At 38.2% G+C, this 25,064-nt stretch overlaps 1 protein-coding gene across 4 annotated transcripts in view; it reads right to left on the minus strand.

The window, feature by feature from the left end:
- Positions 1 to 762: 762 nt before the first annotated feature.
- The window catches only part of SMARCAD1 (SNF2 related chromatin remodeling ATPase with DExD box 1), a 40,577-nt gene continuing 16,275 nt past the window's right edge, over positions 763 to 25,064 (minus strand). The window contains exons 6-24 of one of the 4 annotated variants that reach the window (XM_041715932.2): positions 22,945 to 23,033; positions 20,995 to 21,084; positions 20,283 to 20,367; positions 18,426 to 18,817; positions 13,185 to 13,387; positions 11,907 to 11,997; positions 10,607 to 10,706; positions 9,068 to 9,127; positions 8,782 to 8,857; positions 8,210 to 8,345; positions 7,040 to 7,177; positions 6,633 to 6,728; positions 6,096 to 6,213; positions 5,721 to 5,842; positions 4,463 to 4,651; positions 3,459 to 3,577; positions 2,396 to 2,578; positions 1,613 to 1,722; positions 763 to 1,318 (exon numbers count right to left, since the gene is read on the minus strand). In XM_041715932.2, the coding sequence (XP_041571866.2) occupies positions 1,257 to 1,318; positions 1,613 to 1,722; positions 2,396 to 2,578; positions 3,459 to 3,577; positions 4,463 to 4,651; positions 5,721 to 5,842; positions 6,096 to 6,213; positions 6,633 to 6,728; positions 7,040 to 7,177; positions 8,210 to 8,345; positions 8,782 to 8,857; positions 9,068 to 9,127; positions 10,607 to 10,706; positions 11,907 to 11,997; positions 13,185 to 13,387; positions 18,426 to 18,817; positions 20,283 to 20,367; positions 20,995 to 21,084; positions 22,945 to 23,033 (2,459 nt within the window). In that variant the 3' untranslated portion in view covers positions 763 to 1,256. Of the gene's footprint in view, positions 1,319 to 1,612; positions 1,723 to 2,395; positions 2,579 to 3,458; positions 3,578 to 4,462; positions 4,652 to 5,720; positions 5,843 to 6,095; positions 6,214 to 6,632; positions 6,729 to 7,039; positions 7,178 to 8,209; positions 8,346 to 8,781; positions 8,858 to 9,067; positions 9,128 to 10,606; positions 10,707 to 11,906; positions 11,998 to 13,184; positions 13,388 to 17,661; positions 17,737 to 17,785; positions 17,805 to 18,425; positions 18,818 to 20,282; positions 20,368 to 20,994; positions 21,085 to 22,944; positions 23,034 to 25,064 lie in introns of those variants that run through there. The other 3 variants (XM_030271710.4, XM_072928586.1, XM_030271711.4) reach the window with 3 other exon arrangements.

A 25,064-nucleotide genomic window follows, 5' to 3' on the forward strand; every position in this document is an offset into this window, starting at 1 on the left:
AGTAGAAACAGTTACAAGGAAGAAAGGTGGAAACACACGAGTTCCACAGCACCTAAAGAGACATACTGACCCCAGGGGTAACCACTGCTCCTCCAGGCTGCATTAACTGATCCCACACACATCCAGAACACTACACAACCCACCCTGAAGGGCAGAGATCTCATTTCAACCCACATTTGAACTAAGCAGGTGAGAACATGCAGGTACAATGGAATAAGAGTTGGATCAGCATCATGCTCAACAGAAACAACCTGATCAGCTGTAGCATTAAAGACCTGTGGTTCTTTGTTAAATCCCACTATGTAGCTCAGCAGAACCAGTGGAATTAAATAAGCACGGAAAACTGATTCTTACCCATATCCCTTCTCAAACCATACAGTACATCTTCACCTTATTTCAGTTGTGCATTTTGGAACTGACAGCACAGCCACAGAACATATCTAGGAAATGCCAAGCAGTTTAATCCTCATTTAGGAAAAGCTTTAATTTCTCACCCATTCTGAATTTGCAGAAATCATACACAGTTGACCAAAATACTCACAGACTTGACCAAACCACTTGGCAGGAGTTCTGTTTTTACGATCAATATCCTCACACCACTGTAATTAGAGTATAATGACACATTGGTAATTAACTACTGCTGGACAAATCCAAGTCAATTCAATTGGAACATTCCAGCTGGTTTGAGAGCTGTCTAATTGATTTCTAACATGCACATTATCATCCCCTCACCTGCCCCAAACCACCACAACCACGAAAACATTTTGTCAATGTATGGAATTTTATTGGAACAAGTTGATACAAAACCAGTACGGTACATCAAATGAACCAAAACAAGCAGAAACAGACTTGAGCATCGTCAAATAAGGCACATATAAAAAAATTTACATGTGGAATCCAGTGAAACAGACAGCTTATATATATATATATATTTGGAGGTAGAAATAATTACAAAAATACTGACAAATCTTAAGCAGTAGCAGATTTGTTAAAACAATTTACTACTTAGGTCCCCATTTTAAAAATTGATCTGTAAAACCTTTATTCAGCATCTGAGGTTGGCACATTTGGGCCATTTATGCTTTTAAGCATCAAAAAATGCTATTGGTGTTAAAAATTTTCAATAACATGAGCAATACAATAAAGAAACTACAAAAAGTTATAAACATTCATAAAACTTCTGGTCAACAGTAATGTAAGAGTCCTTGGAATAATTAATCACATTTCTTCCTTAAATTTCACAACATATTTACATTTTAGAGACCCAATGAAGCTTTTAATAGTGTGGCTATATCTGCTGGAATGCTTCCTTCTTCTCCTGAGGAATAAAGAGAAGCATTAGTACAGCTTAAAATATTTCGCATTAACAGAAAAAAGCCCATGTCCCCAAAACAGTAAAAAAATCCTCTGCTTGTAGGACTTGGTCACTGATTTCTGGGTCAGACTCAGAGGGCACCTCCTGTCAAATCAAAGAACAACACATCTTTCTGGTTTAATATAAAAAATCCCAAACAACAAAAGCCTTGTCTGCATGAAGAACCGTGTTTTTTCACAGTAACATATTGCAGCTCTAATTTACTTAAGTGGACATCATTATGTGCAAGACACCTACCTGATTCTGCTGCAGTCATATCTTGTTCTAACTTCAGTTTCTGTTGGCTGATTTTTAGCATGGTTTCTTCAATAGTCCCCTTGCTAATGAGCTTTATGACTTGTACTTCTCTGAAAACCACAAAAAAAAAAAATCCATTTTCCTAGTTTGGATTAGTGCAAAAGGGAAGGATACTATACTTTGGTTCAGCTGGCTGGGATTTAAAGCAATGATGGGGAAATGAATGAGAGGGCAATACAAAGAGCTTCTAGATTTTTCTCTGGAATAACTGTGCTCTGTATTGCAAGAAAACATGTTTTCTTTTGCACTCCCAGCCACTGCAAATGTCTGAACAGTCATAAAAATCTCCATTAATATAAACAAGTCAAATTCCCCCAGTTTCATTTTACCATTGAGTACAGCTAAAATTACACACATTCTATGGTTTCACACTTTATGCTAGGGTGACACTTTAAAAGCTTAGAATTCTCCTGAAGAGAAAAAACAGTTTGGCCAGTCCCAAAGACTTCAGATCTACCTTGGAACAGTTCCCAGCACCAGAAATTTGAGAATTATGCACAGTTTGAGACTTATAGTGAACTAGGAAAAGGACAAAAGTGTAAATAAAGGTTTGTTCTGCTAACAACATGGACTAAGACAACTACAGTTCCTAGCTCCCATGCAACCCAGAGCTGCTCTACAAAGTCTCTGCTTAAAACTTTTAATCATAAATACAGTCCTTTTAGCCTCCTTTGAGAGCTTGCCTCCAAGAAAACCAAGCACTATAATTAAAAAAAGCCTTACCGTGTCTGCCCCACTCTGTGGCACCGGTCTTCGGCCTGCTTATCGTTGTAAGGGTTGCAGTCAATGTCATGAAGGATAACAATGTTGGCCGAGGTCAGATTAATGCCCAAGCCTCCAGCTTTGGTGGACAGAAGGAATACAAATATATCCATATCTGTATTGAACTCATCTATCAGGTGTATCCTGCAGAGCACAAGACACCATGCATCAGGGCTTGGAAAACACTCCACACTGGATCCAGAGCTGAACACAGAAGTTGGGATGATATTTTGGAAAAGAGGACAGCAGCACTGCACAGCAGCTCCAAAGTACAGATGTTACACAGCAGGAAAAAGGGTACCAACAGTCCTCTGCAGTAACCAGAAAAACATACTGAGCGATAGATTGATAGCAAGGAGTGAGAACATGCTTAGAAAAAGATTTCCGATGATCACAGAACACAGAGTCAGTTGGAGGACAATGGAAGACCGGAACACATGAAACAAATGGGGAGGCAGGGAATGAATTTTGCTTCAAGACAATCTTCTGTACCAACTACAAATGCAAGGTCAGAAACAGACATCAGCTGTACATGGGAACAAACACCCCAGCAAGAATGACAGTTTTTTTAAATGAAGGAAAAAACATAAAAAAATTGAGACAGAAAACCAGCTCAGCCCAAACAAGAAAAGCATTGCAACATTTTCAGCTGCAGGGACAGACAGAATGGTTTGTCCTAGAGAAACAAAGGAGTCTATCTGCCTCTTGCAAAAGAGATACACTCTACTTCCAAGGGATAGCTACAGGTGTTATGACATGGTGACACACAAACACAACAGGAACTGCTGAAGACACATATTTTTCATTCCCATGGGTAAGACTGTTAGACTCACCACCTAAACCTCATCTTTCAGCTTCACCCTTACAAAGGTGATCTGAAACTCAACATTAAACACCTTCTATGGTCAATGTCCAGTGAGCACAGACTTCTATAGATTGGAAAACAAAGGTAAGGGTCCAAAGTCAACTCCCCCTTTCCAACACATTAGCTTCCTCTCTCTCATTTTTGGCAAGAGTCACATACCGCTCAGAAATCTGTGTTTTTCCATCCAGCCTGAGGTATCTATGTTGCCAGTGTTTTAGCAAAACTTCCAAGATGTCCAGCATCATCGTGAACTGGCTAAACAACACAACTCTGTCACCCTGGAAAGGATAAAGCAAAGCAAAAATTTTGAAACATGAAGAAGAAATTACTTCTATGAAGAACAGTAATTTTTATTGATGCAAATATGTGATTTTACTTTCATAGAATCCCTGTTTTCCCAAATAAAAGACCAAGCTGAAAATCATCAAGTCAGGATTGACTTCCAGTGCAGATTCCATATCCAGTAATTCTGCTGCATTAAATCACTGTCTGTTATTGCAGTGATATTTTAATTACTTTGTACTCAGGTGACTCAAACAAATCACATATCAAATGCATAAATGACAGATCACGTCATCAATAAACATCAAAATACTTTCATTCAAAACTTAAATTTAAATATTTCATGTAATGCACAGAGTAGCCCTATTTTGTCTGAAATAGTCAGATCCACAGCACCCACCTGCACAAATTCAGGATACTCTGAAGCAATATGGTACATGCTTATTTGCAAAACAAATCTGTCTGAATCTCAGGGCAGGACTTCAAGCTGGAACCTCCTCTTACCTTTCCACTGGCTTAACACACACATGATTATTCTAATGTAATACAATTATTCAATTGCCAAGAGAAGGTCCAAGTCCATGAGGTGTGAAAATTATGCAGGACCCCATATATTAATAGCGTAGTTAACTTGGGATGAATACTCTGAAACTTGGAAAACTGGGAAAATTTATTTCAGCTGTCGCTAAAGTGATGTGCATACTCAGCACTGCACATTAAAAGCTTTAAGTGCTGCTTTGCAATTCTGCACGTGCACTAAATTACATTGTAAAACTCCACAGCAAAGCAACTGGGTTGCATACAGAGCTGGCAGACGTTAATTTAACCAGATATTTAAAGCCACTTTTTAGACAGGAAAAAGCTTCAGCCATCTGTAATACCTTCTCTTTAAGGTTGGAGAGAATGCGTTCCAATGCTCTAAACTTCCCAGAATCCAGGATCTGATCCATGTCTAACTTGAAGTCATTGATGTGAGAATATTGCTTACAAAGAACATGCAGCTCAAAATCTGTCATTACTGTCATATCTTCGAAGATAAGGTCAGGATTAGCATCACAATGTGTGGGTTCCTATTAGCAAAAATGAAGGGAAATAATGCAATACACAATCTCGCCAGGAAACTAAACAAAAAACACCACACAGTAACATCCATAATTTCTGCAAGAAAAACATAACACACCTAGATGTGGATAAATGCAAGCATGCATTGAAAGCAGTGCAAGCAATGAAAGATGAACTCTCAACTTCAGGTTTATAAGAGAGGATAATTACTCACAGTTTAGCTCTTACAAGCACTTATACTGCCAAACACTTAAGAAGGATATGCTAAACCTTCGTAACAATTACCTACTTCCCATCAAGCCCTATGACCTTTTACCCCTTTAATGAGACCTCTTCCCCTGAAGACACATCCCCTAAAAGGGAGGTCCAATCCTTGGATAGATGGTAGAAGACATCGAAAGCCTAGCCCAAGATGTAAGGTGGTTAGAGGGATGTCATGCTGGGAAGAAAGAAAAAGCCACATCTGGACAGTATGATGGTATGGGAGTAAAAAAGGGACAAAAATCCTTCATAAACCAATGGGTCACTTCTTGCTTCCCCAACCTTGTCTGGCTTCACTTAAAACAAAGCTGAATAATATTCAAAGCCAGCTCCAACTTTTTCAGAGCACCTACAGCACACTGAGATATTTTTTTTTAGATTTTAGACATCAGCAACAATTTTCCCCAAGCTCCTCAGGCATTAACCCCATACAAATTTTTTTTTAAATCCTTAACAGATCAATACTTAGGCCTTCCCTATTTTAGTTCTGTACTATTCAGTTCTTGCTACTCAGAAAGCTACTAAACTCAAATGCCCAGCTAGGATTTTTTCCATAAACACTCTAGCTTTAAATTCTGAGGTGGAGGGAAGAGGTGCTAAGGCGGATTTGTTCTCTCCATTCTAATGATAGAAAAATCAGTGTTAAATACCTACAGAGCTTGATTAGAGCAGTGGATGGATGCAGAGAAATAAAAAGCAACAACAGTGAATTAAGACATTTTTGACCAGAAGCCTGACAACAAAACACACAAAGAAACAAGTCTGAATTAGAAATCCTGAGAAATGAAGGATTGCTTCTGAATCTAATCTCCTTACCTTGAGCATGAGGGTGGACATTGTCCTGAGCTTGTCATCTGTGTAATACTGACGATGCAAAAGAGGGTGATTAGCCATTTTTCTAAGTTGCATCATTGCATTTCCCATATTGGAGTTATTCTCTGTAAGCAAAGAAGGCATCTTTGTACTACTACTTAAAAGAACCATCTGAAACACCTTTATCTCTCAGCAGAGCTTAGTTTGCAAGAACTCAGTCTGAAAATTTACCTATTACCTGAACTTCAAAAAATTCATAGAAGGGATATAGACAGTTTATGAGTGTTAAACATTTCTACAAAGTAAAGACTGTAGTCACATTCAACATACATCTCAGCATGATAAAATCCACCAAAAGGAAACAAGGTCCTTACATACCATTACTGTTAATGCTTTTCTTGAGCTTGTTTAAAAGAGCCAAGTAGAGTTGCTCCTGTTTCTCAGACATGGCACACAGTTCAATGAGATCTTTTTTGGGAGGTAGTTGTTTAAGGACCTGACAAAACGATACCAGATAAAACCTGTACTGTTGTGAACCATCAGTAATTCTGCACTGTCTTGTAGCTGTTATGATAATCTGTTAATTCTCCTCATCCCAGCTCCTTTCACTGCTTGCAACTTCACTAACTCAGGCAGCAATTCAACTCAGGTCTTGACATAGATTATACATCAACCTCCCCATCAAGTAACATGGTCTGCACACTCCAGAAGTACATGAAATGATATTTATTATATGCAATACTTGGGATCTACTCCCCTGCTAATCAGCATTACCCCCTTCAGACCACTGAAGTCTGCAAGTGCCCATTAATATTTTTTAAGACCAGTAATTTCATCTCATATTATAGTGTTGGTCTCAGAGATTATCAGGCTTTTTGATAACACAAACCCATCATTGTAAAGATAAAAGGTTACCTCATCTTTTACTCTTCTCAAGATGAATGGCTTTATTATCTGCTTTGCATGTGCTATTCTCTCCTTCTCATATATGCTTTGTTCTTCAGCACTTTTCTAAGGAAAACATTGAAAGAATTCAATTGCAGTGTGAAGCTTTCAGCTGTAACACCACCACCTTAACTTCTCTAACCTGATGAAAACCCCAACCAAAACAGACATACTTGACTTGACCATTAATATTCCAAGATATCCTGTTACAGAATATTTTAATTTAAAAAGTTTACTCAATTGTTTAATTTTCTAGATTTTCATAATCACATTACCTTCTTCCATAAGACACCAATAAAACAGAAGTTATGCATCAATAATAGTCTTCTAGCAAAAATAAAAAGTTATTTTTCAAGAAGAGAATTCATGGTACTCACAGTTTTTGAAGAGAACATCCTTCGAATTTCACTAGTGCTACTGCTGAACATATGGGGCATGACAAAATTCAAGAGGGACATCAATTCCAACAGATTATTTTGAACTGGAGTCCCTGTTAGCAGCAAGCGATTCTTGGCCTGTTTGTCCAAAGTGGAAAGAGCAATGAGAAAGATCTGTTAAACAGGCTAAAAATATTATTGGCAAAAAAAACCCCACAGCTATGGAGAAGTGAGAAAATGAGCTTGCTTTTAATTCTAACTATTTAAACTTATTATATATTTTGAACTCATGAAATAATTTCCTTCTTAAGACAACAAAACTGTTTACAGATCTGTGGGGAACTGGGCACCAATTTAAGACAATTTAAAAAGCATTCCTGGATCTGTTAGGCTTCTGCTTGATTGTTCTGTTTGGGCTTGGTTTTGATTGTCGTTGTTGGTGGGGTTTTTTGTTGTTTGGTGTATTCTTTCTTCATCCTCATGATTGTGTTAATTGCTGCTCCCATATCAAGCTCTCTAATGTCATACAGTACTCAAGCACAAGTTTGGAATTGCAAGTACAAGCAAATTTTTTTGCTTAAAGATTGGCTTTTTAAAAAGGTTACTGATGAAAGTATGATCTTGAAAAGTATATTGCAGTAAGTGATCTTAAGTTTATTATTACTGTACAAATACTACAGTGCTAGATCAAAATATTCAGACAAAGAGCTCTACTCAAATCTTTTTCAAAATTCCACTTACTCAGGCTGTAAGCCACAAGAAAAATATTTTCAAGCTGGCTCTTCTGATATAGCCCTAGCAGAGCAGGTCTTTAAAGTGCAACAAGGTTTTAGCACAAGTAATCAGAATAACATCTTTAAAATTTTTACTACTATGGGATGTAACTGGGAATTTGCTTAATACTGAAACTCAAGCACTACCATCATTGTAATAATGGTAGAGGAAATTTATTACATTTCTTTGGGAGCTTATGTCCCAGAAGAGATCACAGTGAAGGGTCCACTCCTTAGATCACACCAACACTTAAATCCACTTGCATACTGTAGTTCCTCTCAAGTTACATGTATTTGAATGTTACAGTTATAATATTCCATTTTCCCCTGCTTGTAACTACCCAACAGAAAACCCAGGAGCTGTCCCTTCTAGCCCAGCAGTAACTAAACTTCTTACATTAATTGTCATGAGGTGCTGGTAGCGGATAGAGCTCATGTTCTTGAGCATATGACCTTCATCAAAAATTGCATAGTTAAGCTTCAACCTGCGGAACAGTCCTCGATCATCTGAGCTGCTCATTGCAGAGTTGTATCTGTCAGAAACAAATATCACTTGCATGAAGTCTCTATGAAAATGAATGTACTGTTATCACAATCAAATTAAATTCTCTAATATCATTAAGAGTTATGGAGAAAGTACATGAGGGGCAGTAAAACTGCCTGGAAGTAACTAACCACAACACAGTTTATTACTGGCAAATTATTTCAGTTTACTTGATGAGCCAATGCTCTCAATAACACTTGCTAAAAATCTGCTGAAGTCTATTACAATGTAATATTATCTGTAATATACATGCTGACAGACACATATCTAAAACACCTATGACACAGCATCTCTTACATAATCATAAAACCCTAGTTAACCATTATCGGAAACCCAACTCCTAAAATTGTCTGGTTTCTTGTACCACTAGAGGTCAGCAGGACCTCACTAAAGCTCCCCATTTGTAGTGTTTTAACTGTACTTACGTAGTCACAATCACATTGAAATCAACTACTTTATTGTGAATGTCCAACCTGAGATGCTTCCTATCTTCTTGGGATCCTAAAGACAGACAAAACATAAAATGACTACAATTATATATACTTATATACATGTAACAATTAAAGACACTGCAGAGAAATCACTCCTCAATAAATCTGTGTACTTCAACAACTGTCTTATAACAGCACTGTCATGAGCAATTCGTCTTTTCTTACACTGGCCATGCAAGCAACTGCATTACTGGATTAATTTCTTAACTAGATTCCTCACCATAGTAAAAGAGGACATTCAGTTCAGGACACCACAGATGAACTTCTCTTATCCAGTTATCTGTAAGACAACGTTAAAACAAAACCCAAGTCATTTATACTTTATTATGTCTTGCTGTTTCATACCTCAGCATCTGATTTTAATGCAAATCTCTTTATATTCTCCTGAAGGTTAAGAGACATTTGGTCTTAATACTGGAAAACTGATAAGTAAGAAACTGAGTCAACCCCAACTGAGCTTTAGAAACTCAACTAGTTTGCTCTTTAAACTCCTGCAGGAACAGGCCCCGCACCATCTGTAACCACTGTGTGAAATAAATACAATGTATAATTTTGTAGCTTGGTTTCTTCCCTAGACAGTTAAATCCCCAGAAAGCAAATCACTTAATCTGTCAGTACTTGCCTGCAGAAGTATATCAGCAGGAGAGACAGTGCCTCTGGGAGCAGGCAGAGGCCTGACGTCCCGGCTGTGCAGCTCCAGGTGTGCAGCAGCACAGTGGCCACAGGCAACACTGCTGTGCCCCAGGGGAAGCTGCTTGACAGCCAACACAAACGCTGACTCCAAACCACAGCAGAAGGGGGATGCTGCTAAATGCCACTTGGGAAGGGGAGGGACCCAGGTCAGGGATGAGAAGACACCTCTGGAAACATGTCAGGAAAACTGCCAGCAGACTGCACTGCCCAGGCATTGCCAACCTGCCTCTACAATTGGGACTCTAAGACTAACTTGACAAAAGCACTTTTGTTCACGTACTTACGTACGCCTCAGGTTTCAACTAATATATGAATTATTAAGAGTTGTTTTAAAAAGTGGGTTCCAATGGAGTTTGAAAGCACACTAAAAATGAGGATTTCAAAATGAAGTCGTATAACTGGAAACTTTTCTGATGCATCTAGAGAAATTTCTGAAGCCAAATAAGTATTTTATATCAAAAGCAGCATTTACTTTCTAAATTCATCTTGTTACTTCCCCCATCATTCAACAAATCCAAATTTTACTCCATCAGGAACCATTTTCTGCTCAATCTCATCCATTCTGGTAACACTTCATTCCACTATACTCTTTCCAATTTCAACTGAGGCCATAAAACAATCAGAACACACAAGTAAAAGACAACTTCATCATTTTAGGATTTTCATCTGCTTTGACAGATGCCGTGCAGTAAAGACGAAAAAAGACACTGAATGTTTAAAATGTCATGAAACTTAACCCTAAGCACAGCCTGGAGACTAGCAAGTTCAGCCAATATTCAATAAGTAAAAAAACGACTTTGCTACACAAGTTCAGATTATAACAAGCAGCTTCATTTTTTTTGAAGCAGACAGATCATCTAAAAAAGTTCCATGCTAAGTCTAATTAATTCAGAACAAGCATGCCTGCAGTATGGTCTGCATTCCAATTCAAATTACTTAAGGAGCTGAGTACCATCATAAGCAAATCAAAGTTTCTTTCATTAAATTATCTTTGCTTTACAATATGTCCATGACTGGTTTGGTTTTTCTTCCCCTAACAAAAGTATTTCTGAAGGTTGTAACTTACCTAATGTTGAAGCTGGTACAACTATCAAATGGGGACCTTTATTGCCCTCTTGGTAAAGATAAGCCAGAAATGCAATAGCTTGAATTGTTTTCCCTAAGCCCTAAGAGAAAATAAATCCATTTAAACAAAATTTACAATTTGCATGACATAAAATAGTTTTGAACTCATAAGAAAATTAGAGTGTAGTGATGGCCCAGTAAAGATGAGAAATCTGATTAGAAAATTTGTTCTGATTAACCAATTTTACAGAAGACGATTCCTTCTTAAGTACAACCTCAGTCAAACTTCATTATCATTCGGCTCAGTATTTGAACTAAGATTCATCTTTTCAATTAATGAAGTCTTTCATTTTAGTTCAAGTTCATCCCTCAAATAATCTCAAAAAATTTACCTTCCTGAACCAATGGTGCAGAAAAATGATTACTTGGAAACTAAATGCTTATTTCCATTTGAGACAGTTGTACAAAGAGTATTCCAGCTATTTCTGAAGTAGAATTTAATATGAGAATCAGATTAAATATAAGCCTACATTTCCCCCAACACTCACTTTTCCTGTTTTCTGCGTCATTAATTAAATTTTTGCATCTACCACAAAGCACCCATATTCTTTCTAACATGAAACATACAGAAGTTGAGAAACATTGCCTAAATCACAGTAAGGCAAAGCAGTGCTTTCATTCATGGTTCATCAGAAGTCAAACAGCAGCCAGGATTAAAAACAACAGACCACAAATTCAGCAGCTGCATCAGTTTTTTCCATTGTACAACTACAGGCATTTGTCAGCATTTAACAAAACCTCAAACCCATAAGCTTGTATCTCTTAGCTCAAAGTTGATGGGGAGTGTCATGACAAGAGATGGTGGAAATGCTTCTTCTGGAGAAGCAGCGAAGGCTTCTACCACCCACTTGGTTTTTCCTGTATTGTTATCTGCCTGTTTGGAAACTGATGAAGAAATGGAGAAAACTACAGAAAGAAATGGGGCTCACTACACTAAATGCTGGATAAGTAGAACGAATTATATTTTGGGCAAGGAGCTGTTAAACTCAATGGTTTGAAAATAACCTGCTGTGGTAGAAACCGGTTCCATTGCATTGGAAGACACCATGTGACTTCTAAGTGCTCATGAATCTTAGGCTACCTTTAATTTCCAAATGGAAAGGAGTTCAGCAGCTTCTAACATCTTGGAAATCTGTTTGCAATTTAGGATTACTTATCTCGCTGAGGTTTCTAGGCAAGGATTTAACAAGATCTTTCTTGCAAAATTTTAACGATTCTAAAATAAGCAGTTTGATACTTACCATTTCATCAGCCAAGATGCCATTCAATCTGTGCTTATACAGCAGTGCTAACCAGTTCAAACCAATCTTCTGATATGGCTTCAGTTTCAAACTGTTAAGAACAATCAAACTTATTACCACCTTTTATTTGTTTCTCCATAAAACACAACTTTATTTACACTTATGGCAGGTTTAACACTGGCTTTATTTTAATGCACTCCAGACTTCTTTGTGTAGTGAAAAACATAAGTTTCTTTATCAGTCACCTGTACACAAGCTGAGTTGCTTATCTGCATTTTCACAGACCTAAAATGATCAAAGTGAGTGACACAAGAAATACTTCTCTTCTACCATCAGTGACATACAACCAGATAAAAGCAGTTACAGAAATACTAATTTCTAAACTACACAATGAATTAAGTGGCATTTTACAGTCACATCCCTGATTTTGCACTGTTGTACAATTACTGTTTGTGTCAGCACCAAAGAAAAACCCAAACATACAACCCACCAAAACACACTCAACAGCAAATCGCCCAGTTCAGCACTTCCAAAGAAGAAGCACCACTGACATCCTTCCTCCTAAGACCTCCTGCTTCCTGCCAGATTTTATTTCACACAGCTGAGAATCTTCTGCTTCCAGCTGGAATTCTAGCTGGTACTTTGGCCATTCCCACTACAACCCTACATTTCCTAACCCTCAGAATAATACCCTCAACCATATCCATATCCATTCCTCCTAATACCCATTTGGAGATCCTTGTCAATTTAACTCTCTGAAAGAAATCCTTGCCCACAACACACCCCAGCTGCCACTACAACTGGATACAGAGTTTCAGATTACTTGGTACACCTGAAATTCCTGACAAATGTCTTTCATCCATCTGATAAACCCACACCAGTTTGCTCAGGTTTGTTCCAACTCAGCATTTTTGCAATGGAATCCTATTTGAAATCTGTCCCCCATTACAGGCGCAGGTTTGCTTTGGTTTTTATTTGAAATAAGTTGACAACTCATGATTCCATTGCTTAAGGTTGGTTGTTACATTCACCAGAAATTGGAGGAAATAAAACACTGTTCTAATTTTTTATGCTCTGATCCTGCCCACCAGCTTTCCTGATACACTTAAAAAATCTGTTAGATTCTATAAGGTGTTACACATCACTACCCAGCTCACTGAGAGCTACTAAGTATCAAAAAATCTGCAACTCTACTTTCAGACTACAGTTCTGAAAATCCCAGTCTTCAAGCACACCTTAGTGTCCAACACCCTTCTAAAGTATAAAAACAAGAGATACCTGCGATTCAGAATGGAGGGCTGCTCTATGTTCCATCCACATTCTCCATCTCTAGTAATCCTGGTTACCTGTTTTGTCAGTTTATTAGAAATGTCTTCACATTTATTCATGAGCTTTAGAACCACCTCCCTCTCCTTCAGCAGTATCTTGCAGTTCCACACTATATCTTCTGACAAACCAGAAGTCTTCGTCATTTTAGTAAACTGCAAAATAATAATAAAAAAAAAAAAGTCTATGAACACTGGTAATAGCACTTGCAGTGAAAATCCACAGCTGCTGCAGGCAGTAATTCAAGCAGGAGACAGAAACAGCATCCCAATCTTCTCTCAAAATTCCAAAGACTTGGCCCACTGCAAACTGTGTGAATCCACACTGAAGGTCATCATTGCAGCTCCTCACATTATGGAACTTGAAATCTTAAATGATAAAAATTCCATGAAGAGTTTCTAACAAACTACAATGCTTTAAACTCAAAATCCTTAACAGGAGGCAACATACAGTGCAAAGGCCAGCTTTGAAGGCCAGGCACACTAACAGAACAAAACCCCACAAGGAAGGAAAAAAAGGCACTGATTCTCATTGAGATGCCCTTTTAAACAAACCCTATTAGATACTAAAGGTAGAAGATGCATCTCTCCATATCTTGCAGAAGACAAAGGCAGGTATCAAGGCAGACAAATGAACCTATAATGAAGGTTACTACATTTTGTTATGGGTCTGTCTGGGGTTCAGCATTACTTGGTTCCAGACTTAACTCTACCACAAAGGTAGTCAAAGTGGACTTTAGCATTGTGCCAGGTTTTCTGTGGTCACCAAGAAGCCTTACTTCCACCACTGGCTTCTTCAAGTCCACACTATACACACAGTGTATTTCCTTCCTCTAAATTTTGGTCTTCATCACAGTATGAATATTTTACATGTCAGAGACTAGCAGCCTCAAGTTGTATCAAAACAGGCCCCTCAGGCCCATTGATTTCTCCTAAATTCCATGTAGACCCACCTGCAGAGTGTAAAACCTACCACTAAATATATTTCTGCAGTAACTGGAGTCATATTTGTAGTTATTTTCTTGAGTGGTTATGCATATTTCACTGTAAAGAATAGGCTTTTTTTTTTGTTTATTAATGGATTTAAAGAATTGAACAATACAAGCTGCTTTGGATTCAGCATTCTTGTATTAAAACAGAAGTAGTTTTCAAACAGATTTGTCTGAATTTTAGACCTTAAAATCTAAATTTAGCACAAGACTTCATATATATATATATATCCTCCAAGAATTCCTTCTATAAAAAAAGGAGTGATCCAGCTATTACATATTAAGTAACTCACCAATATTGCCACATTGCAGAGTAAAAGCAAGTTTTGTTAAGGTGAAGACTATAACCAGATTAAAAATAAAATTTAAAAACAGCTTTCATTAGAAAAATATTTTTAAAATAAAGAGAGTGAGGCAATTACAGTTTGGGGGTATGCTTTTTTTTTGTCTTTTTTAAACAAAACCCAGAAAGTTTACCAACACTCATAGGTTAGACCAGGCTAAGGTGCACATTTCAACACCTGTAAAGAAATTTTCTAAATAGACACCTCTATTTAGAAACAAAAAAAGAACACAGTTTTTAATAGGTCCCTACAAAATTTCGACATTTGTTTTGATGACTAAAGCTTTGGTTGGCATGAACAGAAATCCTGTAATCCATAAATAAAGGTGTGGAGAATTGAGCCATCTGTTATTAACAGATATTGTATTGTTTCATGTCAGCACATTAACATCCACGTCCAAGTTGCAACAAGAAATACTTTAGCCACTGGTTTGCATGTGAAACACAGGGTGTTACCCTGCTCAGAACTCAAAGCAGATGCATGGGTGGCCTTTACTTTCTAGAGGTTCTGACATCCTCCCAAGTTCAGCTTTTTTCAAATGAGCCCCAAAAATGTGAGACCATCATGGAAACTGAACCCTGGAGTTTTCCCAGCACACTTGGAACTGCCACAACAGCACACTCTAGCTGGGCTTACTTTACACCACTTACAAGATGATGAAGGCTTTCCCTTTAATGCCTAAGGGTGAATGTCAGCCTCAGCCTCGATCAAGCAACGCCAGTTCCACTGTAAGCAGTTTCCCATTGCTACCTTGATGCATTTGCTGCTTCCTTCAGCTGGCTTTGGTGCAATGTGGTTCTGGAGTTCGGTTGTGGCAGTTTGTACACGTGCAGGGAAAGAAATTGACAAAAAAGGTGGAGCTGCTCGCCTTTGAGTCTGTACCTCCTAGCTCATACTGCTGCAGTGTACCGAATATGACGGACAAGTACATCCACCTCTGACAGCTCAGTTCTCCCATTCCCCTAAAAGTGATGTACTTGTGTCAGCATTTCAATGTAACACTTTCCATCTGCTTAACTTGTGTGTATTGTGTAAGAATTTCTGTAGACCATGAAGTCTTTAAATGCTAAGTAAGACAGCGTATTTTGTGATAGAGTAATACTGTGAATAACAAAAATGAGAGGATACAGCAAGTCTCACACCAATACATATGTTTTTACACTAAAAGGAATCCAAACAGGTAACAGTTATACACCTTAAAAAAAAAAAAAGAAACTGAACAGCATGAAGCCCGTTCCAGTTCCTCTCCCACATTTACCAGAAGAAGCAGAAAAGTGCAAGACCACCAACCCAGACCCCAAAAGCTCAGCTCGGCTCCTCTGGGAGCCAGTCTAGGCTCTGCTTTCGTTTCTTGGCACACAGTGAAAGCAGGCAGGTACTGCCCCTTACGTGACTGTGCTCACAGCCTCTCTGCTGAGAAATGGCACTGAGCGCTGCCATTTCCAACACTGGGCAATTCCACAGTTGGGAAATGAGAGCACTCTTAAAATATAATTAAGCGCCAGCAAGTTTTATAGAGGAGTTAGGATGAGGAGGAAGGGCAATTGGTGCCCAGAAGTGCTTCCATGAAGAAAAGTAATCATGCTGTCTGCTGGCCCACAACATGTGCCAGTGGGGTATCATCAGGATCTCAAAGCAAACAGGAGAGAGAGGGGTGAGAAGCCAACACAGGAGACTGAGGGGAGACCTCACTGCAGTTACAACTTCCTCACAAGGGGAACCAGAGATGCAAGCACAGATCTTTTCACTGTGGTGACTAGGGACAGCACATGAGGAAATGGCCTGAATCTGTGCCAGGGAAAGTTGACATTGGATATTAAGAAAAGGTTCCAGGTCTCCTCCTGGAAAATGTACTTGACCTACAGGGTAAGCATTTCTAAACTGCCAAATTAATTAATCTTTGTGAGCAAGGACAATTTCAGCTCTCTCCATTTAGTTTGACAACCATGTCTAGTAAATATTTTTCTATGTGTTTTATGCATTACTAGATCAAGTTAAACACTTGATATATCAACCTCAAAGAGTAAGTATTTCCAAGTGCTCTTATTAACCTTATGAGCTTATGAAATTAATTTAAATCCTCTTTGAAACAAAATAGCTTAGTCCAACTTAAAAAACTTTTGTAGAATAAAAAAGACAATCTCATTTATATTTTCCTGGAATAAAACATCCAAATTACAAATAAGTAGGCTTTAGTTTTAATCTCAGACTGAGAGTCTTAATATCTTCCTTAATTCTAACAATGAACAAGTGGTAACAACTTGTACTTCACATTGTGTTACACGAGATACCATTACAGTAAAAAAGAGATTCAAAACAAAACCAATTTCTTTAATGCTTTAACTGAATCGGCTCTCCCCATTATTCTAACCGTCCTTATTAATTGGTAGGAAAAACACTAGGTTACTGAGCTACTGAATCTTTATAAACAATTAAATCCACACTGATATAAAACATCTGCTAAAATCTGCTGCAAACCACTTCTACTCCGGGCAAGTATTCACAATACTACATAAACATGTGGCTGCTGACAGCAGTAATCTTCGTGAAAGAAATTCTGAACGCAAACAGGCCCATGCAGCATTTTTTTTTACTGTAAAATATTTAACACAGAAAAGCAGAAGAGCCCTGTAGCAAATACTTCTGCAAAGAATTAAGCTCAGACAAAATCCAACAAGTTTAGAAAGTAATAGCTGTATGACAGATGTTCTGTGAGAAGCCAAAGGCTTGGGGCAAAACGGATTTCTTTTGCAGCATACCAGTATGTTGTATTTTTTTCACATATCGTCCTCTTGTCTCCCCCCCCCTCCCCTTACAACACAACACACAAAGATCACTTTGTTTTTCTTAAAATTCGGTTTAGTATCTCTTATTCTTTTGTGGTAATATATTTCACACACTGAATAATAAATGTTATTGTTTTACAAATATTGAAAAAGTTCTTGCATATATCAGTAGGGGGGGTTCAGAAGGCACACTGATGAAAAAACACCAAATTATTCTGTAAAAAGGCCTGTGTACAGTTACTGCTTTAAAATCCAAAGCACTAATAAATTAAATCAAGACAATCTGCTGTAATGCATTTCGAATTTCTTACCAGGACATTGCTCTCAGCAGGTCTGAGGTCTTGCAGTTAAAACTGTATGAAATGTGAAGTCTACAAACAAGCCATGGTAAACATCTGAAAGTAACAACAAAGCGACAGTAGATAATGTACTTACCAACAAGATACTGTTTTCCCTTCTGGGGCGGATTGTGGCTTAGCCTTCTGATGCTTTACCTTTCATTAATAAAAACAGCAGCTCATTCCACTAAAAATGGCTGCATTGCTTAGCTAGCAAAACCATGCTAGACACTAAGCTGCAGTAGAATAAAAGCACAAAAGAAAAAAAAGAGAACGACCATTTCTTGCCTGAAACTGAAAATATCCATGCTGGCTTCTTCAATCATGGAGCAACCCTGGAAGCTGCTGCTGCTGCTACACAAATGTCTGCAGTAAAGGTCCTGCCACATTCTTCCCTCCTGCATGGGTTTTCAGCTACAGGAGCTCAGAACAGGCTAGCAAACACCTCCTTCTCAAGTGAAAGCTCTAATTTCTCCTTCTGCAGCGAAATCAACCAACTTTCTGTGCTACAGAGTGAGTGACAGTAATGTCAGCCAATCAGCTTGAGTTTTCCAGAAAAATCACCCCTTAATTCATTCAAAATCAGGTCATATGACACTATTTGAAATGCTATTGGCTTAGGAGGAACATAGCATTTCAGCTTAATGAGGATAAGGCCACCCATCTAAGCCTCCCTAGGCTGAAGCCACCTTGACTCTAGGCAGGCAGGGGATAGGAAAGGAAGAATGCAGACCTACCAGAGCCTCCCAGCTGTTAAAGGGCCGGAGTGCTATTATCTTCTGAGCCTTTTTCTGAGAACACTGGGGAATCAGAGTCAGTTCACTCAGGGAAGCATCCTGCAGGAAGCTGAGGATTTTCGCTTTGTAGCTATCCTCCATCACTTCATCACCGCTGCTGTAGTCCTCATCCAGGGAGCTTCCACCGTCTTCAGAAGAGGACTCATCCTCCACATGATCTGTTTCTCTCTCAGCACTCAAAATGCTCCTTTTGACTTTGTCCTTTTTCTGAAAGCCATTCTGCTCTCTCTCAGAAGCTTTCTGCTTCATCTTATCTTTACTCTCCTCGCTTTGGGTTTTAGTAGAGGCTTCGGTCCAGTCAGCAACTTTCCTTTTGGGAGGAAATTCCATACCTATGCATGCAACACAGAAGGTAACAAGTCAATGCATATTGGTATGGGGCTGATGAAAACATAAATTGTTCTTCAAAATAAAACCTACAGCTCTGTAAAACACAGTTCTGATATTTAATATACAAGAACTCAAAGCAGGTGATCCTAAGAGAACAGAAAAGCAAATCTGTATAAAATATGTAAATAGCTCTAACTGTGAGTACAAGGTAAGTAAAGCTCATTTGTATAATACTCAAATAGCAGAAAGTTTTAAGTATCTTAAAATACAGATTATCAACATAATGTAATACTTGTGAACTGCAGCAGCTCTGAATTAGAGCAAACAGCTAAGAACTCTGATGAGAACTTAAGATGAGATACTGGTCCCACTGAACCTGACTGCAGATATTAATTCTGCTGACTTGAGAAAACAAGCCTTCTTTCACCAAGGAAATGATACATTTTTTCCATTTCAGTGCACTGTAGTACATGATTCAGGGTGGGACAATAAAAACATGCATTTGCTAAAAAAAAAAAAAACCTCAAATATTGAGGCATCTCCAACCAAAATAACTCAGCTGCCTTAAAGTAAGACAGAAGGTATTTAACTGAATGCAAGCAAGTAATTTTCAGAAGTGCCTTGTAAGGGTTTTGATTCCTTCATTGCTAGAGAGCACTTGCAGTACAAAGTTTCTCTTCTCTCCCATCCCAGCTTGCTGCTGATTGAGTCCAACCCTGACATTTGCCTTCTCAGAAGCAGCAGCAAGGACACAACTTCCTGAACACTGTTAGCTCTCTCCACTTGTAAAGAATCCAATTAAGAACACTACCCTGTCCCAAGAACACTTAAATAGCTGATACAGCAAAACATGTACATATCTGACAGCTGTGTAACACACTGGAAAGTAATCAACTCATTAAATAGGACTTAAGTTATAACTTGCAGATTTACTTGGAATCACTGGGTTTGCTCCCTGCCACGTTTAAAGTAGTGGGATTTACAGACTGGTTGCATAATTCAAGGCCTGCTTCTAGTACATTGCTCTCCTAGAATACATTTAAAATTGACAAAATAGCATATATTACTTGTTAACTACACAGTTATTTGCAATTACTGGTTTGGAAACCAGTAATTTACAAATAGTGCAGTTAATAAACACACTTCTTTTAAAGCAAGCAGGAAGGGAGCATGTATCAGCTTTGACATGTACCAAAATATATTTTAAGAGATACCCATAGGTAATTACAACTTTTTATACCTATATGTATTAGCAGGGCAAAGATATTTATCCCTAGTTGGAGAGCAAAAATAGAAATACAGAAAAATTTATCTTCCTTCTTTTATCCTCCCTGTAATACTGGATTTCAAACTGCAAGTTTCTAGACATGGTGCTGTCAGGACTGTCATTGCTGAACATTCAAAAATATTTGCATTACAAGTCCTGTTTTGTTGTTGGATAAAAATGAATTGTAAATCTGTCTTTACCCTCCTCATCATCTGCAAATATTTTCAGGGCCTCCAGTGCATCATGAAACACCCAGTTATGTTCCTCAAGCACCTCTCTCAGCTCCTAGTAAAAAATAAGACATTTGCATTGTGGTGAGATAAGAGCAAGTTAAATATCTGTGCCTAGTAATGTCAATCAAAGAAAACCCCTGTAAATCAGATTACTCAAAATAAATGGAAAGCAAAATGAGAAGACCCTTCAGTTTCTTTGTACACTCAGTTTAGGCAGAGCTGCATTCCACTTTTCAAAAGTGTAAGAACACACATGAACAAGCTTTGCTTCCAACAATTTCAAGCACAATACTGAAAGGGCTCGAGTAGCCACTGAGGACCATCAGGTACTAAGGTAATATCAAGTGCTAAATATGTTTAGCAGTCTGGGGGAGAAGAGTAAGAAAGGGAGGGATCATTTCCTCTTGCATTTTTATAATAAGTCATCAAATTTGACTATGCTAGGCTTGTCATAGGGCAAGAAATGTAGGAAGAGAAGTTTCACATAGTCCTAACCACATCCCACAGCTCTTAGCTCAGGACAATTTACATTCTAAAAGCAGCAACAGTAAAAGCCTTCCTACCCTGGGCTCTTTCTGGAAGTGCTGTCGGTAAAAGAGCTGTTTCATACAGACTATCAACAGCTGAAGTTTTTTTAAGAGCTCAAAACCTGATGTGCCATAGGGAGACATCAGCTCACCTCCTTATCCAATCCAGGGAATGTACTTTGCAACTTCTTCACAAGCATCTCTTGCCTCTCCCATTGTCTTTTGGGTTCTGAGTCATCCAGCTATGTTAAAAAAGGTACCCATTAGGTTTAATATTCATTACAATTATAGAAACAGAAGAAAACCTCATCAGTATTGTTTATCCTCAAAGAGCTACTCTAAATGACAAAGGCATTTAAGACAAATTCAAGCTAGCCAATAGTCTATGATCAAGGACCAAAACTTTCACAAATATAGGTAATGTCTTCAATCATGAAAAACTGGGACTCTTTACTTGATAAGCATACACAGTGCAAAGTTATATACCAAAATATGAAAAATTTAGAACCGTCTAGTTTGTTTTGCTTTAAAATCAAAAGTCATTAGCAATGCTGGATGATACTTAAGGCAGAAGATCTCAGGGTTGGTGATTAGATTAACTTACTAAGCATGTGGTGTTTAACACACCACAGCCTACAAACATGTTAAATGGTGAGTTTATATTAAGATTTATGGGTAAAAAAACCCAAAAATATTATGTCACAGCATCACAGAGTCATATCAAAAACTGGTAGGACTTTTCATTAACAATAGCTTCTATCCGTAACAGCTACTACCAGCCTGGCAAAATGGAAGTTAGCAAGTGCTAAAACTTCCATGGGCCAAAAGCTGTTCTGCTTTGTATTCACCACAAAGAACCACACAAGTTTCTTCCTAAAGCTTTGAATGCAAAGTGGTTACAGAGCTACTTGTCTACATAAGAGATACCAGTATTTACTTTGTTGAAAGAGTACAAACCAGGCAGTCTGAGTAACAGAGGACATTATTACTTTCCTCATTGAGCCTTAATGTCACTGAGAGAGCAGCGACAGTTCATAGAAGAGCTGCCCAAGTATTCTCTGGTCTTAGGAACCACATGGAAAAGCAAGATTAAGAAAAAAACCGGCAAGTTCTTACTACGGTTTTCTAGAATGAGTTCCAAAAATCTGTATTCCAAGTTTGGTTTTTTCTAACCCTTCCCCCTTTAATTGTAATGAAATTGTTAAGAAGAAAAATCAAGTTGATATATAAAACCAGGTCCAGCGGAGCATTGCTTGCTAGGCTGGCTGGTTAACAATTAACTAAAGCCTCCTTTCATAACCAAACCCAGGGGTTTGGTGAGGAAGAACAAACTTAGACCACCTCTCTCCTTCAGGAAGAAGGAATTACAAATGAGTTGCAATATTTTTGCTTTAACAGAGAACTGTGTTTTCTTTATTTGGTTCTGTCTGAGGACAGCATTATCCTAAATTTCAACACAGTCACCCTCCTTAATCCAGCCTCCAGTATTTATGTAGAACTCCCTTTCTCTATGTAAGTGGCTTTCAAGGATGTCTACTGGGATGCCTGGAGGATGGCCTCACAATAGCAATATTAGATTGTACAAATCTACCAAATACCATCCTGAATGCACCAGGATCATGACACAGTTCCCATTTATTAGCAGAGGTCAAAGTAGTCATTCTTTTAAATGTAACCAATTCATTATTTTTAAAGATTTCCCCAAGTCATAGTTTCAATTATATAAGTAACATCTATAAAAAAGACTAGCAGTAGATATAGCAAAAGATGTTACCTTCATGTGCTTGAGGAAATACAAGGAATGATCTGAGGAGGAAAAGCCATCCAGAGCCTGTAATTTTCACTCAGAGCCTCACACACTGCTACCTCCCATCAACTACTTCCACCAAAAGCAGTGGACTGGCCAGTGTGATATAAACCCACAAGCTCTAAAGAACAAAGCATTCATTCAGAATGTCAACAATTTAAAAAGTACAAAAAACTCATCCAGATGGCAAGATATGATTTGACTTAATTTTCTGATAAAAGTTACCACTGTCACACAGTCAGACAGGTAATTCCATTTATTTTACAATGCACAAAGAGAAAAGCACAGTACTTACATAACTAACTTTTGACTTTTTTGCAACTCGCTCATTTTTGGTTTTGCAATTTGTGGGAGAATCTCTTTCTTTCCGTTTACTAGAGGCAGCTACAAAAAGAATTGAGATGGAAAAGAAGAATTAGTTCCTTTCATTAAGTTCACTCCAAACAGCAGGATATTTTACTTACTACAATGCAGTAGCTACTTGTTACCTGCACAATGCTTACCATAACTTACTCCACAAGTTTCCTACTACAGACCAAAGACACATTGAAACTTGAAGCAAAGCAGATGCTTGAAGGTACATGCCTATTTACCTCTATCTTCAGCAGTCTGGCAATTAATCAATTACCTCTCATATACAACAACTGAAATTGCATTTTATTCTTATTTTTTTAATAATTGCCACATGCTATTACACACAAGCTACATAAAGGTGTATCTGTGTCTGGTTTTATTCAAGCTGGTATTTCTTCCATCTGTGTGTTGGAATATGTACATTACTGCCAATCTGGAAGCACTGGTGACTGATTTCTGGCTCAGGTGCACACCAGAGCAGTTACCATATGCTTTTCAACATTAAACCCAGACATCTCAAAGAAAACTATGCATATTAAGTCTGTGATAACCTTATCAGTTACAAACAGTCCACATGAGCCATAACTTTGACTGTCTTTGGGCCCCGATTATCAAGAGATTATGATCTCAGCATTAAGGCCTGCCCAGCCAGGTGCACTTCCACACTGCTGCTGTGCATGGCTCATGAAGGCAAGAAGACATTACCAGTACTTCTGCACACCAGCTTGGCTTGAAGCAGCATTATCAGAACAAATTATTGGGAAAATTACTAGTCCATGATCTGAAATGCTACTGGAAGGTAAATCTTCTCTGAACAGTAAGTGCCTGCAGAGCTTTGGTTTCTGATACCAGCATCTCTGGCCAACCCCCCACTCCCAGCCTGCCCTGGGAGACCAGTGAAAAAGAACACACACACACACACACAAAAAGCACATTTGCCTTCCAATCCAGAAGACTGACTGGATGATCAAAATAGTTTTAACTCTGGAACATTAGGTAGCCAAATCTTCGTACAAGAAAACACTTTGTCTGGAAATACTTCCAAATAAATTTTCTACTATAGTCATTCACTCTGACATCAGAGAAGTGTCATAACAATATTGAAAAAAAAATTATAAAAGCATCCCAAAGAAAAGCAAAGTACTAGCAACTCTTCCTTAAAGTAAGGATCTAGTAACACATACCAGAAAACTGTTAAGATTTTTTCAAAGTCTATGCATTTATATATATTTAGATAAAAATATCATAAAATCATTGAATTGTTTGGGTTGGAAGGGACATTAAAGATCACTTAGTTCCAAACTCCTGCTCTAGTCAGGGACACCTTCCACCAGATCAGGTTGCTCAGACCCCCATCCAACCTGGCCTTGAACACTTCCAAAAATGGGGCATGATTGAAATAATTTAAACAATACTGCCAGGAAAATGCCTGCTACTAGCTTAAGTCTGAGAAATATGTGGTTGTCTTGATATCCAAACTAGGAGCTGTCAGGCTGCTGCTGGGTCAAGCACTAGAAGTCATTGGAGGGCTTGTGCTATTACTCCTTAAGCTCAATTAACATTGTATTCAGGATGGATAATTCTCAATGTGAACAGTGACCCTGCAAACCCCTTTGCCCTAAAAAAATACACGGGCTGAATAGAAGAGTATTTCAAAGATTTTCCTGCTTTTGGGTCACTCTTAGGTTCTGCTTTAGGGCTAAGCACTCAACAGCCTTTGAAGGAAGCCCCATCATGAGCAATTTTAGAGGCAATTGAACTGAAACAAAGGATCTGGAAAATCATGGTCTCAGGAACCTATAACACAGAATTATTTAAAAATAAACCAGTGGTCTTTGGAAACCCATCACATTTGCAAACAACAAAAAAAAAATGCCAATTTTCTGAAGACATCTACTTGGCAAAGCACACTTAACTTCTTCCTGTGCTAAGGGAGTATATGGCTGAAGGGATAAACAAACTCTTACTGTTAGATAGGAATCATCCTCAGAGTGCAGGCAGAGCATTTCAGAGGAATCCTTGCTCTCCCCATAACTTTTGTAACTAATGAGCAATGAGAAA

This window comes from Taeniopygia guttata, chromosome 4 (assembly GCF_048771995.1).
Source record: "Taeniopygia guttata chromosome 4, bTaeGut7.mat, whole genome shotgun sequence".
Taxonomy (NCBI): Eukaryota; Metazoa; Chordata; class Aves; order Passeriformes; family Estrildidae; genus Taeniopygia; species Taeniopygia guttata.